The sequence below is a fragment of the Lissotriton vulgaris genome, chromosome 10 (genome assembly GCF_964263255.1).
Source record: "Lissotriton vulgaris chromosome 10, aLisVul1.2, whole genome shotgun sequence".
Taxonomy (NCBI): Eukaryota; Metazoa; Chordata; class Amphibia; order Caudata; family Salamandridae; genus Lissotriton; species Lissotriton vulgaris.
In genome coordinates this window covers 845,182,840-845,202,300 of record NC_141698.1, presented here as the reverse complement: position 1 = coordinate 845,202,300, position 19,461 = coordinate 845,182,840, and the positions used below count along the sequence as shown (strand labels likewise).

The following is a 19,461-nucleotide window of genomic DNA, read 5'->3' as shown; positions in this document are numbered from 1 at the left end:
TTGATTCTTTCTTTACACTTTGCCTTCACTGGACACATCACTTTTTTAATTTGAGAAAGTTATCGATGATGACAAAACGTGGGCAAGCTGGTGAGAACCTACCAGTAGCTCCTCTGGTGGTGCGCAAGTGAGATATTTTCTCTCTTCTCTACAAATTCTTTGTAGCACATATACACTTAAACAGAGGGGGTATGTTATGTTTTGAGTGAATTGACTGACCACATCTCTTCTTTTTCTTTTTCTGCAACTGTTTTAAAATTAAGTAGGCACGAAAGGTTTGGCTGGACTTTGCTACTGAATAGCTGGCCGTGGGCAAAGATAAGAATATCTTACTCACACTAATCCTATAGACAATAAGTAATTGAGAAAGTGCCTAATAATGCCAGATCTTTGATGTATGAATAGATTTTGATCGGAGGGTGATCTGGCACGTTTTTGCCCTCAACTGCTCCTTATTGAAAGCAGAATGTGAGTTTAGACATAATGGACCCTATTCAGGACCAGGATGAGGATTTCTTTACTGATCACTTTTCTAAATGGATAAAAATTGATGTCGTGCAAAAGGCTGATACATGTAGCATCATTAGTTTTTAGACAAAACATTTATCAGAAAAGAGCTTCCTAAGAGAATCATGGTCGATAATGGTCGCCAATTAACGTCCAATGGTTTTAAGGCATACTTGTTAAGAAATGGTATTGTGCACAGGAGCACATCGGTGTATCACCCAGCTGGTAATGGGGCAGTTGAATGGTTTAACTGAGTTTTTCAAGGGTATCGTCCAATTAGCCGCCAACAAAAGCATAGTCTGGAGTTGTAAATTACATAAAAATGTGTGGGCTACAGAATAACTCCATCTGGTAACACTGGTCTAAGTCCTTTTGATCTCATAAGAAGTAGAACACCCGTGTCCAAAGATAATGTAGGTTGGATGGATGCAGCCAGAAGTGGAAACTGGCTACCTGAAGTGGGCAAAGGAAACTTGGAAAATGTGCATAGTGTGTGTAAAAAATATTACAACATGAAACATAAAAGCAGGGCACTGCAACTAAATGCCGGGGATGTAGTGAGAGTAAAAAGGAGTGGGCACATAGGGAAAAGCCAAAGCAGGCTTTCACAACTACTTACAGTAGAAAAAAGTTTCTGCAATGCAGCACTACTAAGGTATGGCATTTCTTCTGACCCTTCGCTATGGAAGCATAATGATGCTAGTGCTATTTCTTATGGAGAAAATGTGGAAGGTACTACGAAACAGGATGGCGGGTGGTGGTTTGAGGATGAGTGTGATCAACCTAACCATCAGGGTCACCCCATTCACCAGGACCAACTTGAAGGTGAAGAGTCCTCTACCCCTTATTACGTAATGGCTCATTCTAGCTATAAAAGAAGCATAGAAGAACGTCCAGTTATCAAACCAAGAAAATTCCAACACAGTCAATAACACCTTTCTCAATAATTACCTATTAGTGAGTAAATGTTATCTCTATATGCATGTATATTTTACCTGTGTAAGTATTTATATAAATATGGATTAAGGAATTCTTGTATTGTTCATGACCTATTTGGTGTAGGTAGATAGCTTGTTCAATTTTATAAAAGGGGGAGATGTGTTGTGTACTGTATTAACATGTGTCCCCTTAGTGACAACAGACCTGCTGCTTCCATAGTGCATTGTTATCAGCTGAGCGCTCTGGAATGTTGACAGAAGCGCAGCTGGTGACTGACCAGAGATGACGTGCAAAGCGATGAGGTCTATGTTTAGCCTCTCCATTGTGTTGCAACTTAATAAAGAGTTGAACTGTCTCTGAGAGTGTGGACTCGTCTTTACACAGATAAGGCTTGCATAATGCTTCAAGCCCATAAAAGTGGTAGCAGGAAAGAAAACAAATGTGGCATATGGATTCCATACAGTACGATACAGCACAAGGGTGAATTTGACAACCACATGTTAAAGTACAAGTGGCTCGCTGGGTTGTCATATGGCCGCTAGGGTCATTTCTCGACATTACTAGGCCAGTATGAGCTCTGCTGCCATGATGCTGCTTTTGCACACGTTGCTACATGGCTTTATTTTGCAAGAGACTGTTTTTGCTTTTCACATGAGAACCGTCTGCTTTCTGCGTTCTCTACCTGTTCCTGGAGTTTAGTCAGAACACGGAGTGCAAGGTCGATAAACAATGCCCCTTGTTATTCTGTTTTGGTCAGTCCTTAGCACTTAGACAAAACATGCTACACAGCTGCGGACGTGCTTTGATATTATGGGGAAGCATGTTGGTTTGACACACAATTAGAGAGGGACCTTTCCAGGGAGAAGAGCTATGCAGTTCCTATGATATAAAACTGCCATCTAGTCACTAAGGTATGTGGTCTGCTGACAAAGCCCAGAGATCTTTCTTTATATAATAAAACTTCTTCTTCTTTCCAAGGGGAGGGTGGTTAGGCCTTATAGTCCTTTATCCACTGTCAGCATACAATGACATCCTCCTTCATAGTCTATGGTCTTGCTACAGCGATTCCTGAGAGAGTGGGGAGTGTTGTGTTCTGGGTTGTCTAATCATTTGTAGCTTTGTCATTATGTAGGAGAACAAATGAGACACTATAGCTAGTCGGATCTGGGATTTTGAGTACTGAGGCGGTAGGAAGGCTTAGCCCCTACACACCGAGGTCCTGTTTTCCTGCTCATAGTTCTGTGTATGTGCAGAATCCCTGTAACAGGGTAGCATTTGTTTTTCTTTGGAAAATGCTGCAGGGGTTGTGCTTTGGCCACTGTTGATGTTAATCTGTCTAATGTATACCTTGCGCTGACATTTAGCACTACAGCAGCAATAGTTAGAAACGTGATATTTTTAGAAAATGACGACTCCTCAGGGTGTAATTTACTACAAACCAGCCATACTTCAGCATGCAAATAGTTATTTGTATCCAGAACTGCAACCATTTTAACACATGAAGCACCACAGTGTTTATTTCATAATAAGAGTCCAAGCTCAACATTTTGACAGACCATATTAGGACCACAATTTATGGAATAAGCCTCAGGTCAACTCCTTTGCCCTCGTTATAGTGTAGGATTTCCTTCAGTTAAATCCGCCTTCCAAAGTTAACAGTACTGGGGTACCGATGTCTCAGTGGGGCGGAGTTAATGGAAAGATGTAACTCAGGTGACGAAATGCACGTTTCCTGATACTAGCCGCATCTTACTATGTAGGCAATCATTGGGCATGGCCTCTTCATTCTGATGGGCCAATTTGCGATCTGCCGCAATGCCCTTTTTTTGCAGTTTTATATTGCGCGAACTGTGCCCAAGGGCCTTAGAGCATTTTTTGTTTGTTTTAAGCAAAAACAAGATTAAAATACTTGCCCAGAATCTCAAGATGTTAAGCTGAGACTAGGACTCGAACCCGGCTGTTAAGTTCCAAGGCCAGTAACTCTGGCTGTCATGTCACAACCACTCCCCTTTCTACATTAACATGGCAAATTCAGCCGGAATCCCTGTGTGAAAGTCCAGGGGAAAATGAGGAATTACCAGGGTGAAGTGGACTCAGAATTACTGATTCGTGAGTAAATTCTCATTTCTTAGGGGCTCCTCAGAGACCAACTCATAATGTGTCAGATTTCCCCCACCCCCACAGGTACAATGGAATTGATAACTCCGTGATGGAGTATTTTTCAGTCTATTCATATTGACGGCCCAAGAGCAATGCTGCTCAATATAAATGGAATGTTAATTGTCTATCACATAAATCCCATTTCTGGTTCTATTTCATACAGTGGCTTAGTTATTGCAGTACATGGGCAAAGTATGCCTATAGCAGCAATTTTTTTTATCAATGTTGATTTTACCACCTTGTTTTAATGTGAGGACGATGTAAGTGGTAGCTTAAGAGAATATTAAGCAATATATATTTCTAGGATGAAAGTTAGATGGTATCATCATTTTAGAAAAAAAGGTGAGACAGACGTAAACAGGTTTACACAGTAGACCCAATTCATGACACAGGTCCAACACATTTGTGAAGTACAATCTCAACCGTGAAAAGTTTCTGAGCCTAAAGTTCCTGATTTATGACCAGGGAGGGGTGATGGAGGACGCTACAGCTTCTATGCTTTCAGTTTCTGCAGTAGCTGCTGCTACTGAACTGGGGCGGTGAGGCGAGGGGAAGCAGAGGTACCACTTACCTGAATACCTCTAGCCGCGCCTCTCCTCTGTCCTCTTCTCCGCAGCAGGTAGGCATCCAAAATCCCCTAGCTAATTATGACGCTGCCTTACAGCAGTGTCATGATTGGTCTGAACATTATGGTTCAGCACCCAGACAGGGACTGGGAGACTGTGCATGTTCTACACCCAGGCTGTACAATACAGCCTGTGGAGAACATGCAAAGTTTCGGTTTGGCTGGCCGAGTTGGCTGGCCAAACTGTCATGCGCACTTAAGGTGCAGTCACCACTCTTCCTCGCTCGACGCCACAGAGCCCGGCCTGCCCTAACCTAACCTGGCTTCAAATGCAAGTTCGATACAAAAAAGAAAATGATAACAGAATATTATTAGCATTTTATTTTTTGTATTGAACTTGCACTTGAAGCAGTGGGGCGAAGCTCCTCCACCTTCACGAAGGAGCCGCCGCTGAGTTTCTGTCTGCTGTTTTGGTGTGCTTGGTGGGTATGGTTCATGCAGGCCCCTGCCCACCTACATGCAATGCTTCGACAACACTGAGTCAGAAGTAAAATATAAATGTATCCTCCATGGACCATGCATTCCATCATCTGTGAAGTGAAGGGACTCCAATCTCTGCACTGCAATTCCTCTGCAGCTGCCCTGCCTCTGCCCAGTATGGCTGTAGGGTAAGTAGGGAAGTGGCTGCGCCAGATGCTAGTTTCAGTGCATCCTTTCGTGAATCAGGCATGTGTTGGATTGTGCACCCAGGGGCCGGCTCTAGGGTGGTGTGATCGGTGCCACCGCACCGAGCGCTGACTTGGGGCGGGGGCGTCATTTTTGCAAGTATAGTAACATTTTAAAAGCACCTGCTGCTGCGTTTCTGGCCTGTAGCAATTTTCAAGCATCAATTAAAACGACAAGATAACTCAGGTGTTTAATCATGTTCCTGGAAAGAGACCAGAGGTTTGCCCAGTGAAAGTTTTAACTCATTCTTAGGTAGCGCAGAGGGTTACAATGCCTGCTGCTGAGAACGTGTACCTCGCAGATCACAAAGTGCATATAATGTAAATAGGTCAGTGGGTTACTGCTTCTGTAAAATAGCTCTTTTTGTTAATTGTAGTTTATAAATCAAAATCCTAATATAGAACATTGAGCTATTAACTGTCATCAAAGAGCTGTATTGAAACTGCAAGGTATATGTTACGGCTATATGTTTTTTTGCAGTCTTTCATTATCCTAATCTTCTCAAAAGGGTTCATTTGGGTAGAAAACAATTCCTATTATTAAAGAGAACCCATAATAATTGGTGTTACATTTTAAATTCTAAATTTGTGCTTTTTCAAAATATGGGCTCTTAAACTATATGGCCTACCAGTACCGACGACATATCACTCCTACACTACACCTTGTTGTCCTGTCTGATGTAACATTTCCTATACACTGATTTACACACATATGATTGTCGCTGTGCAATGTGTGTGTGATGTAAAGTGCTCTGACATCTTATACTGGTATGAGTGGTGCTGTAGAACTAAATGAATCTGAGAGACAGTGGTTATGGAGACTTGAGGGGCACTGTTAAAGGGTGCTAGTGTGTGAATCCGTGGCAGAGGTGTCCATTGGGGGGGCGCTAACATTGTCGCACAGGGCGCCACCAGTGTTAAAGCCAGTGTTAACTATGTGCAACTTCCATACCACGGACCTGCTGAGAAGTGCAAATTTGCAGTGTCAGACGGACGAGTGTGAGCATTAACACAAATTGCTCACATGAAGCACATTTTACAAATGCACAAATCAGTTTTGTGGATTCGAGCAAATGTGCTTCCCCCTACAGCACTAAAGAAAGGGGAAAACCCTGTTCTTGTACGTGGAGCCCAGTGTTAATGCAACCCTATTGAAACGTTTTACAATTATCCAAATATTAACATACAGTAACATTCTCATTGAAACTGGGGATGTCATAATAAGTTATCTAAACCTTTAGGACACCAGGATACACTATCCATGTTTCCAATTTGAAACAAATGTTGAAACTAATGTTAATGTTTCTATTGAGATATGACAAACATATGCGCAGACTAGTAACAATTTTCAAATTAGTGGATATTAAAGTTGTATTTTCTGCCTGTTACGCTTGGGACACACTAGACAGGATGTCTTACCATTTCCTTGTGTACTTTCTCTTTACATTCACAATTAAATGAACATTATTTTGAAGTGCAAGTTATCACTTACTTTTATGATAAGAAGCGTTAAATCCCCATCCTGTAATACTGGAATCTGATGTGAACCAAATGAACATGCTGTCACCAGTCGATCTGATTGGACCTGGAACTTCTCGCCCACAGTTGGTGGAAAGTACTGGTGCCAAGTTATTGTCTCCTGCCACCAAGAAAAAAATGTGTGAATGTCAGAAAATGATTCAGAATGATAGGATACATAATTTCAGTAGCACATTTTTTAAATTTAAATATGAACCCATAAGTTACTAGCCATTTTTATTTAAGGCATTTCAAAGAATTAATCAATAAGGAATAACTTACTGAAAACATGACAATGTTAAGTAGGGAGAAATATTTATTAAAATTGGCATATAAAAGTTTCTTGCTCTCTGAGGGCCTGGAGTTTGTTAGACTCAGGCAACGGGTCAAGGAACTAACACATGTAGCCTTTATGCTTGATTTAGAATTTGACGGACAGGAACTTTGTCACAAATATGACAGATATCCCATCCACCTTACTACAATTCCATTGTATCCTAATGCACTTCTAAGAAGGCGGACAGCATATCCATCATGCTCGTGATGGGATACCAGCCCACCCAACAAATCAGGCCCTGTGTTTGCTAACTTCACCTTTGAAGCCAATTATGGTGACTGATCCTTACTTGATTTCATTAACTTTACGCTACTATGTAGCTAAACATCCATCTAACCCCCTCTGCCACGTGTGTATAGAACATAGCAACTGCTTTGATGCTGAATCTGCCTTCAGGGACAAAGAACTATTTTGTGGTGGATGGATGTCAGGATGTATCAGAGGAGATTGGCTCTTTGTACAAGCTAATTGACTTGATGATAGACTTTACACTTCTTTGGTGTGCCGCTCCATTACCTCATTAGCTGTCAAGTATTTCAATAAGTGGCTTATGCATGAAATGCTAGCTGAGAGGTTGAAAATAAGTAAAGCAAAACATTGCTAGTTTCGAAAATATTCGAAGGAGACGCATATGCTGTGAAAAGCAGAACTCAGTTGCTAAGTCCTTCTTCAGACAGCAACATATATTTATTACATCTCACTATACTATAGATCCTCTGCAAATGTCTTCTGGGAAGTTTTTGCTAATACAATCTTTTTCCGAATCCCAAAGTGTTGCAACTCAAAAAACTACACCATCTTCGCTCCAGTGAAATAAAGTTGAATACTTATTTTTGACAAAAAATATCTTTCATTTATGAGGAAATTATTTTTTTCATCTCTATGGTGGCCAACATTGGTACAAGAGGGACCACAATAATAATTTGTGTGCTCTTTATGTTCTTGTAAGTAGAGCTGAAATTGAAGTAAATCAGGCACTGAAGACATTTAAGTTACATTTATTGCTATAAGGTATAGGATACTAATTGAAAAGTTGGAATTTTGAGGTGAGCAATGGTATACATAATTTATTCAAATTAAGATGTGAAGTGAACTAATATATGTTAGAAAAGGAGCATCTGTGTTTACTAAACCTATGATGTCTTTCATTTGTTTACAGAAGATTAATCTTATTCTTGACATGTACTGACTAGCAATATATCACTAATTAGTAGTTAAGGGTGAGCAAGAAATATTATACAACCAATATTGTGGTATATTTACACTCAAATTATTCCTATTACCAAAACTAACCAAACATAAACGCTATTTTATCAGGGTAATTAAGTCTTTTTATTATTAATGCAGTAAATAGTGATGCAAACAGCTTGCTTCCTAACACAATAAAATGGATATTCTCATTAGAGACTTCATAGCATTGATGATAATCAAACTAATTCGTTTGAGTTGGATCACAGTAGCTGTAGAGCACTTATCTATGTGTACAAACAAAATGTTGTAGTGTTTATTTGTTGTTCTACGATAATCTTTACATATTGACAAGAATATATTCGACAAGATAGCCAGCAAAATTAATTAACAATTCTGAAATGTGAGCGGATCAAAGCAAAATTATGGAAATGAACAGCTGAGAATACCTACTTGAGAAAACTTCAGAATTGATATGGAATGGTGAAACAACAGTAAGCTTTCTATAGTTAAGTTTGAAACCTTTGAAATTTATAGTGGGATTTTGCACAAGGTGTGTTACTGTTTTTTTAAGGATCAAATATGATTAACATGCCTTGTAAAATAATGATCTTGGCTTAGTGTTAAATAAGAGCTAAATAAGGTTGTTGCAATGTATGTATCTTGTTTTGTTCCAAAAACCTTACATCTCACAAAATTGTGGGATACGTATATGAAATAAATTATTCATTAGGAAAGGAAATTGTATTTGGTGTGAAGACTATTGACTTATTGTTGATTATTAGACAATACAAGTCAAATGAAGTCTGATGCTGATACAGTTTAAATTTTAATGTAATGATACTGTAAGTATAAGGGTGCGTGCCTTCTGTTAGGCATAGGTGCTGTACTGGAAGGGTAGCTTTTCAGTACAAAACCCATGCTTTATCCCATTTTTCACTTTGTATGGGTGTTGTACAATGCAGCACATATCAGAAGTACGAAAAGTATGAAGAAATTACAACATTTCTCCTCCATAAGGTTTTGTGCAAATCCCTGTTATGTTACGCAGATTTGTAGTGCACACTATCACCCAGTGGTTATCCTGGCACTGAGCAGATGTGAGTCGAGCCAAACCTAGAGCCTAATTTGAGTATGGAGTAGCTAGAGCTTTCAGTGAAAACCCATGGGTGACTGCATGGGAATATCCATTTAGCACTCATGGGACAGCTCTTGGAGCAAAGTCGCGCATAGCACAAATTTGCATTACTTTGGCCATCGTTCCAATGCAAATCCTGATTTGCATTGGGAAGTAAATACCATCATGTATGCTTTACACAGGGTTCGTATTACAAAACTAACATAAACCTGATACAATGTTTTAGTAAATATGGGTCTGTGCTCTGATTTTGTGTTCTCTTTTTGCACTTTTACCAATATCTTTATTCTGATGTTAATCAGACAATGAAGAAACGTGAGTTAGAATCTCCTAAAGATCAATGCCCTACTGCCATCTTTAAAGCATTGTGGCCATTTATCTGTAGAGACCTATGTAACTTTATTAACACCTCCATTTCCAATAGTTCTCTTCCAGTGGCCTTCACTCTTGTTTCAACAGCCTTGAATTATTTTAGCTAATTTGAAGAATCTTTGCCCCTTCACCCTTCACCTTTTCCCAGAGGTACACAAAATCATGGAAAACATCTTGCCATGATTCTGTTTGCCTCTGCCCATCTATAACTTTCAAAGCTCCTAAAACAGTTCTAGGATGAATTTCATTCAAGACATCCGGGCCACTAGGGATGACTGAGCGCCAGGAGGTCTGCTGCTTCTGAATCGTTCCAATAGTTGACCACTCCTTTCTATTTGGTTGAGTGAGTGCTGTGGCACTAGCCCAGCCCTGTTCAGGACTGGTTCATAATCTTTTTGAAAGTCAGGAATCAAGTGGTCTCTTCTCTGTTCACTCAGCTGAAGTCTGGCTTCCTGTTGCGAGGTCTCCCTAATTTCATTTAACTTGCAGTATATATGCCACTGAGAAACTAATCCGTTGCTTCAGCCTCAAGTGCTCTCATACACCTGATGACATCCTGCTACAGTTGAAATTTGACCAGGGTTTGACCAACTCCATCCGCCTACCTTTTTTTCTGTCAAAAATCAATACATGGCTGCTGGTCAGCTTTCTCAAGTTAAAGGAGATAAGCTGGTGAGCTTGTTAAATGGAGGATATGAATCATTTCCAATATCTAGGCAATGGCCAGGACAATTTGGTCCCATGCCTCTTTGCACCCAGTGTTACTCAGAATCTGAGCTCTATACAGTATACTGCAAAAATGGTGATGTTGGATTTACTTTCTGAGTATGAAAAAAACATATAATTTTCTCCTTCACAAACCTCACAAGAGTGAAGGTTAACAAAAGCAATTTATGACAATAATATATGAAATTATTATTACATTTCACAGTATCATTGAAGAAGGTGCTCCATGTTTAGAGCACAACATAACATTCAAGTAAAATAGGCACAAATTCTTCATGGCTTCACAAACAATAGTTTTACAATAAAGACTGGTGACAACAAAGTTCCATAAAGTCTCTTGAAACAATAGATTTTGTAATGTAAAATTTTACTGACTCCTAAATGGGAGTTGATTTGTTACAAATTCGTTATTTGGAAGGGGTGTATCAAATTGGTATGCAACGTATCGTTTGTTTGTGACTGTGATTTATTGTATTTGATTGATCAAAATAATTACACATTCAAAAATAAAATAGTTATCTTAATTTCCCAGTAATTGAAATAGCACAGCTTTCTTAGATACAGGATAGTCGAAGTACATAATAAAACAGAAGCCCACAATTAAGAACTTAACATGTCTGTACTAATTAGGCATATAAAAAGTAAAACAAAATCAGCTAAATATTGAAAAGATTGTAAGTGTTTATTGAAAATTGCTTGAGCAATTTAGCAGCTAGGCAGCAACTGTAATTCTAGCTACAAATCATTGAAAAGTCACCAAGCCCCAAGTTGGGGTGGTAATCTATTCGCAAAAGGGAAGAGGTCCTCTGTTGACTGCTTCTCCTTTGCGAATGTTTAAAAGAGTTTCAGAGAGAGTAGGTGGTGGTCCTATGGACCACTGCCAATTCTCAAAGAAACTTTTGAAAAAAATATTTTTTTAAAGCAGCCCTATCTCTTTAAGGAGAACAAGCTGTTTAAAAAAAATGGTTCCTCATTAGAAGACAAAGACATGGTGGTAAAGTTATGGTAGTAGGCTCAGCCTTGAAGTCCACCAACCCTATGATAGCCTCTAATAGGTGTTAATTGCGATCTACCTAATAAATATTACTGAGGTAGGCTGAATAGCCACACACTCTGATATGTATTTTGGGAACCGACCTATTGGTACATAGTCATTCATAAACATTCACACTCGTTGCAAAAGCACTGGTCACTAATAGTACATCTGGCCTTAAGGCTTTAGTAGCTCCTCCATCAAAGTCATTCTTTGTGCTATGCCACAGGGATCCTCTCCGTCACCAATTTTCTCTAACATTGTGTATGTGCAGTCTTCATACAAAACCATGAATTTCACTATTACATGTATGCCATTGACATATATATTCATTGTTAGAAATGGGATTTCTGGTTGGTTAAGGCTGGCGCCAAAGAAACCACCACTCTAGTCAGGGCAAGGGAGTTACACGCCAAAGATAACCCCTGCTACCCCCTTGGTAGCTTGGCACGAGCAGTCAGGCTTATCCCGGAGGCAATGTTTAAAGCGTTTGCGCAACACACACACAGCAACAACATACTAGGCACACCACAAAAGGAACTCAACACAAGGTTATATCAAAAATAGCCTTTGTATTATCATACACACATAGAATAGTAATCACACAATATACACTGTGCCAACTAGCGCTAGGCAATATTTACAGGGGATTATATAGACATCACAGGCCCAATTGGACCACTGTCAGAATCATCACAAAGTGAACATAGTAAATGCAGAACATACCATAAACGTAGAACAGACCCAGTAATTACTGGCAAACATTGTACTCAGCATTATCCTACAACATAAACCATATTATGCACAGTATCACATTAGGCTTGAAATATATTCTGTGCCAACCTCATGAATCTAAACATATTAGACAATAACATCCTAATCATGAATCACATGAGGCCTAAATCACAGTGGAGAATAATGTCACAAGCATAAACCACAGTATGCAAATCACCTAATCAACATAAACCACATTAGAGGCATAAATCACGGTGCATAAATCACAGTCCATAAATCACATATCAGGCGCAACACATAAATCACATTAGGGCCTGGCGCCCTATCAACCCAACAGTCCCCCTGGCCAAGTGGCCTTGCCAGGGGGCTCAAATGCCCTATGTCCAAATGTCAGCACGGCTGCCAATGTAGCAGCATCCACGTGCGCAATGCGCTGGGGCAAAGGAGTGCATCTCACTCCTATCTCACTAAAAATGCCCCCAAAGAAATAATGGACTAAACGTTGCAGCTGACGCTAATTGCTGTGCAGCTGTGAATCCAATAAAGGCCCTGGCGCCACAGTGCCCTGAGAGAGGGTCCCCACTGGGACTCTGTAACCAAATATGCAAAATACTGCAGCTGCCCTCGCTGGTGCGGCGCAGCTTGGACTAAAGTAAGTGGGCTCTGGCATGACTCTGCCCTCGGGCCCCTCTGGGGCTCTCGAAGTCAAACACTTCCCGCATCAGTGCAGTTGCCCACTGCTAGGCGGGGCAACTGTGAAAACATTTGCCATGCAGGAGAAGACGGGCCCTCTAGACCACCACAGGGCCCCCAACAAGAGGGTCACGGAGGGTGGTTATCACCAATAGGCCCGACGTACCCACCTCCCATCAGGGATTCCGAAAAAAACATTGCCTCCAATGTTGGAACTGCCCACAACAGCGGGCCCGCTCAGGCAATAGGCACTGTATATGGTGCCAAATGAGCCCCCACTAACTGGGTCTGCAGGCTTCCTGCAGGACTCCTACGGGCTCCTTTGGGACACTGGGGCGAGTGCAGACACACGCGGGCCTCTCTGCTCACGAGAGCCCAACTAGTTTCCAGCTTCTTCTGGGGCACCTGGCCTCCTCTCACTTCACCCAGGCCCCCTCCTGGGACCCAGGACTTCATGTGGAGCATCCGAGGCTCCGGGCGGATCTCCAATGGCGGGACTTCCTCTCCGGCCACAGCTCCTGCCTTACACCCCGCCCACAGTCAGGCAAGACCACCTGACTTCCTGGTCACGCCCGGCCACGGCGGGGATTTCTCTCGGCTGGGCAATGCGGGGTGGGCCCCCACAATTAGAATAAACGCTTCAGCGGGGTGGGCAGAAATAGAGAAAAATGCAGTGTGGGCACCTGCCATTTTCAGCATCACAGGGAATCCCTCACATCAGGATTCATTCCAAAAGGACCGGCAACTTTATACCACACAATCCTTTTTCTGCAGCGCAGGGCTTGGGGAACCAGATGCAACTGGCTCTGGGGGGATTTGGAGCACTTTGTTTTCCAAGTTCCTCTTCCCCTTTGTCAGGTGGGGGCTAGGTGATCAGACACACCACAGATGGCAGAGCCAGCATTGTCCAGGCTGGGCTCAGTTCTATTCAAGGTCAGGGGATTACTTCTCCCACTACCTCAAATGCAGATGTCTCATTCAGCCTAGTGCTGACTCACATCAGGCAGGCAGACACATAGCAGACAGAAATGCCAACTTCTAAAAATGGCATTTCTAAAATAACCAAAAAAAATCTGTGAACACCATTGTGCAGGCATACCTGTTTGATGTAAGGCAGCACAAAGAGAGGTATTGGACTGAAGGAAACGTGCTTAAGACTGATTTCATGGTGAGCAGAAACAGTGAAAGTACTTTAATATTATTATTTTGGCTGGGAACTATGGGTCAGTATCTATCACCTACAACATTTTGGACTCAGGTTTGATGCTTCTTTGTCCTGAGCCACATAGATTCACCTAATCTCTAGCACCTGTTTCCTTCAATGAAAAGAATGAATTGCTAAGTGCTCTGTCCTTGACATATGAGCATTTATTTTAGCTGTAAATATCTTAGAGTCTGATTTAGATCTCGGTGGATGTGTTACTCCATCACAACGGTGACAGATATCCCATCCCCAGAAATATAAATCCCATTATATCCTAATGTATTTATATTTTAGTGACGGAGTAACCTGAGTGCAGAGATCTAAATATGATTCTTTATTTCATCCAAACTGGACCCTAATCAGTCAATCTTTCTAGACCTGCTGGAATACTGCTGTTGTGTGGTACCTTGGATGACAGTGGCAGCCAATCCCATCTTGGGTCTTTCTAGTTCCCCGTTGGAAAGAGAATAGTCTTCACATCAAAGTAATATACCCAAACAAAACTATTTAGGTAGCAGCTCCCATATTCATAAAATCTAAACTTTGCTACTAAAACCTGAAGCATGCACTTGAATCATCAGATAAATGCTTTCTATGAACTTATAGCTTCTCCTATTAATAGCTATGAGGATGCTTTCTGTCTGTGAAAGACTTGTCATTGAAAGTTTTAAATGGATTTCTTCTTCTGCACGTCGGTCTCCCACTTACACCATTGTTGCTCATACTCTTACACCTGGTTATTTTTGCTTCTCAGAGTAGGAACTCCCTAAATGTTGCTGCATAACAAAATATGGGTGGCAGTACTGAAACCTGTGGTATATGCACAGGATTACACCATGTGACCACCTGAGCCCCACAGCCTGAATTGGGATGATAGGACTTAGGATGGAAGAGTAGATTTTTCCTGGCTATCCATTGACCATCTATTTTCTTTCAAAGAGCTTTATTGGGCGTTACAAATCTCTGCCAAAGTTGGAGGAGCAAAATGTATCAGGTGAGTATACAGGTGTCATGGTCAGCTAGATGGAATATACATTGTTTCTTGCCAGGTAATATTTATACTCCATTGCTGCAATTCACTCGCTAACATTCCTGTGGGAGGCATCATATTCCCATTTAGCTAGAAACAAACCATTTTTAACACAGCTGAACCACCTGGAACAATGTGTGTTATAGAATTTTCCTGGGGCTCCCTGTTTCACTGCCTGTGTGTGGGGGGAATCTGTTGATCTGTGCAAACAGGGGTTAAGTCCCGCTCTCCTCCCCTGGTAGTCAGGTCTAAAGGCCCACTCCACCCTGATCCAAAGGTGTCATGGGACCGATTGTGGAAGGAGTGTCTTCTTACCCATAGTGCTTGATGTCTTGCATTAAGGTCTCCCTTTGGTCTGCAATGGGATGCTGTCCTAGGCCTCTATATTCCTCCCTATGAAGCACCCTCACCTCCGCCTTCACCTCTGCCCAGAACATGGTATCCACTTGCCAAGTTGTCCTGGATGGGGTGAATAGATCTTCACTGCATTGTGATGCATTTCTTGGCAACAAGAGTGGGACATGTGTGAACCTCACAGTAACCTTGTGTTGGGGGGGTTCATGGGTATGTGCCAATTAGGCAGGCTTCGATAGATAACAGTTTTGCCCTACCCGTGACAGCTGCTATTGCACTCTAGACTGATTACCAGTAGAAATGCAATGATGGGCAGTCTCATAGATCATGTCTGAAGTCCACGTGGGTGTAGTGACAACAGATGCAGTCGGCACATGCCCCAAGAAACAGGTAGCCAATTTTCTTTGGTGTCAAATAATCTCTATGCAAAATATTTGACTCAATAAATCAACATCTCTTACTTCTAGAGTCTTTTCCAGAGTAATGCAAGGTCCACTACCATTCCTTGTCATGAAATGCTCTTTCTGAGAATTCCTTCTGTGTCTCCCTAAGGGGTTGGGGGGATATCTGTGTGATCTCTGCTTGCTCGGTACAACCATGTTATTAATTTACATCCCTTTCCCATAGTATGTAGTGTTTGTATCAAGACGTTGGTGGGGCATATGATTGTGGTCTCTGCCAATCGCCTCCTGATGCCTCGCATGTTTAGGCAAAGCCCTTTTTGCACAGGGTAATAGCGTTGGCCATTAATAGTGGGCTCCTCTGCATACTTCCTCCCCGGAGAAAAGCAGCTTGTTCAACTACTCCAACTCGGACCTGGGCAGTCAAGCATCCAGTTTCTTGTAGAGGGTTTCCCACCAACCATCTAGCTTGCCACTGGAGCTGGGCTGCTAGGCAGTATTGTTAAAATTCGGGAGCTCCTCATCCTCCCCTATCTGGTAGGAGTCTCAGCTTCGCCAGTTGTATTCTCTGCTTCACAGTCTCCCATATGTGGATTTTAAATAGGGACTCTAACTGTCTGAAGAACATCTGCGGAAACACAAGGGGAAGGTTTGCAAAATAATAGAATAACCTTGGGACCATTAACATCTTGGTGATTGCTATGCAGCCCAGAACAGTGAGTAGAAAAGAAGTCCAGGAAGCCACCGGGGCCCAACAAGGTCCTTGTGGCCCTGCCTAGGTTTCTATCCAATAAGTTGGGCTTTATATATATTGATACCTAAATAACGGAACATCATAGTGGCCCAGTGCAGACTGTGGTCTTCAAGTAAAATCGGTCTCTTTGCTGACTCTTGGAAAACTGGGAAGATGGGACTTCACATGGTTAACTCTTAGTCCCAAGGCCTGACTGTAGGAAGCAAGATCTTGTGATATTGGGGTGAGGTCGTTCTTCACATCACAAATATGCACAAGCATATTGTCTGCGTAAATTGATAATGCATGCATTGTATTATCGAGGGGGAAAAACAAGGTGGGACCATTCCGCCATTGCTGCATGACCAATGGCCAGCTCAAAGAGTAAGGGCGTTAGAGGTCAGCTTTGAGTTGTACCCCTCGCTACTGTATACACTGCTATGTATTGGCCTCTTTTTGCCCTTGCCATGGGCTTGCTATAGAGGAGCATAACCCATCTGAGCAGTTGATGGGGCAGCACAAATTGGTCTAGGGTTTTAAAGAGCTACAGCCATCTGAGCATGTTGATCGCCTGTTCGAGCACTAGAGATAAACATGCTGTTCTAGGCCATTTCCTGAGGGTCCTCTCCATAATGTGATATGTGGTCCTCCCTGCAATTAATACATTCTGATTGCTGTGGATCAACAGGGGTAGGATCGGAATAAGTTTCCCCACTTGGATTTTGCTCAATATTTAATAATCCATATTTAGGATTGAGATGTGATGGTAGGAGCAGACCTCAGCCGGGTATGTTCGGGGCTTCAGGACTGACATTACTATTCCCTCGTTGGTCAGGAAGTTTTCCCGTTACATGCATCACTTCATGCATGCGCCTTAGCTTGGGCACTAGAACCGCTGCAAAGACCATGTAGTATTCTGCTGGCAATCTGTTGGATCCTGGCAGCTTGCCTCAGTTGCCGGATGGCTTCCCTGATTTCTTTTTCCATGATTGAGGCTAGTAAACTCTCCAGTAAGTTCCTTGGGAGGGCTGGGGCTGCTGTTCTAGAAGGCAAGCTTCCATGGCCTTGTCATCTGCTGAGGCAGAATCTCTCTGCCCTCCCTTGTGTCTATACAATATGAATGAGTAGGTGTGCTGGGTTCTAATTTGCCATGCCAACAGGTGCTCCTCTCTATTCATTTCTGTATATTTGCATTCAATGTATGAGTCGTAATCCAGGCACTGATCCCACTCTAATAAAGCAGCCTGCTTTTTCTGCGCTTTCGGAGGTCTACTGTAGGATCACCTATGGCTAGGCATTCAAGGGACAGGAGGCATGCCTCTAGGGTTTTTAGCTTTAATTGGAGAATGCCACAGGCGCCCTTCGTGGTACAGAGACAAACTTTTCTAATCGCCTCCCACTCCACCAGAAGCAGGAGGCTGTGACTTCCCTGGTTGCAATATGCCTCTTATGATCAGGTCTTGCAGCCATAGTGGTTGAAGTTTCCAGGTGGGGGTGGAAGTCGGTACCCACCCCTAATGAAATTGTATCTTATGGAGGTTGTGGTCCGAGAGTGACTTTCTCAGGTTGGTGGCATGGATGACCCCCTAGGTATGTTTGTGGAGTCACTCTGTATACAATATTGCAAGTGTCGCTCAGATCAGACAGGTCGCCACTGGACCCCTGGGATTTTGGTGGTGATCTCCCGGTCTGAAATGCTGCCACTGTGGCCACCACAGAGTCATGATCTTCAGAGATCGGTTGTGGAGAAGGGACCACTATTTGTCTCTCCTTCTCCTGCCCCATCTAGACTGTGCCAGTCATTGCTCATGTTGTTGACTAGTCTATGTTTTCTTTTGGCTCCCTTGCTCATCATGATTTATGACTCAGTTAAGGCATTTAGGGCTAGATGTAGGTAATTGAAATTTACCGATTCGAAAATAGCGAATTTTACCAATTCGGTATTTTCGAATCGGTAAATGCTATGTAGATAAAAAATCTGCAAAAATTACCGAATCGTTAAGATTCGGTAATTACCGAATCGGTATTTACCGATTCGGTAATTGCCATTCATTCCTATGGGCCTGGAGGCCCATAGGAATTAATGTCAATTACCGAATTGGTAAATACCGATTCGGTAAAATAGGAAAAGCTTCAAGGGTGGCAGGGTGTCACATTGACTCCCTGTTGCACCCCTGAATAGTGCTTGTGTGCACATGTGGCACACATACATGCCCTAAGGGCATGTATGTCTGCCACATGGCACATGTGAAAATGCATTGATTTGCATTTTCAAAGGTATTCCTTATTTACCACCAACTAATAGTTGGTGGTAAATAACGAATCCTTAAAACACATGAGCACTGTTTAAAGTGCTTCCTACATGTCATTTACCAATTCGGTAAATACCGAATCGGTAAATACCAATTCGGTATTTACCGAATCTGTAAATTGCCCCCATACATCACAAATGCCTATTACCGGTAGGTAACGGCCGATTTCGGTCGTTACCGACCGGTAATACCCTTCCTACATCTGGCCCTTAGTTCCTAAGAGGTGACCTTCGACATTGGTTTGAGTGTTGTTTTTGCTTTGCGTAGTCAGCCATTTGTGGTCATCCTTCAATATATTGAGGACAATAGTCAAAGTATCCACTTTGGAATGCAGAGCAGCTCAAAACTCTACAAACACCGTTAGGATAGGTGCCGTGTCACTGGATCATGCTATTGCATTTGAAGGCCTCAATGCTGTGTGGACTCATCTGGATATGCTGTGCACAGTGTGTTAGAACCGTGGTGGGCTGGTGTTTTTAGTGGGAGATTTTTCCCCATCTTGGAGCAAGTCCTTTGACCATCTTGGAGAGGAGAAGCCTTTCCCAGCCATTTTTGAGCATCTCTAGGTTTTTGAGACTAATAACCACCAACATTGCATTTGCTTTGTCAACCATTCAGAAATGCTGCTCTTCATCCAATCATTGTTTTGTTGCAATAATCCCTAAATAACTGAAATGGCTCATCTGTCAGTCAACATGGCATATCTGCTTGAATAAGTTCAGTAGCTCAAGAAGGATCAGAGCTGTTGGCGGCTTTTTGTTCATATCCACCAGGAATTATTCTATACAGCA

At 42.1% G+C, this 19,461-nt stretch overlaps 1 protein-coding gene across 1 annotated transcript in view; it reads right to left on the bottom strand.

Annotated features, from left to right (window-relative positions):
• Positions 1–19,461, bottom strand: part of CUBN (cubilin) — a 1,372,460-nt gene that overhangs the window by 557,894 nt on the left and 795,105 nt on the right. The window contains exon 41 of the mRNA XM_086941783.1: positions 6,389–6,535. Coding sequence (XP_086797909.1) covers positions 6,389–6,535 — 147 coding nt within the window. The remainder of the gene's footprint in view (positions 1–6,388; positions 6,536–19,461) is intronic.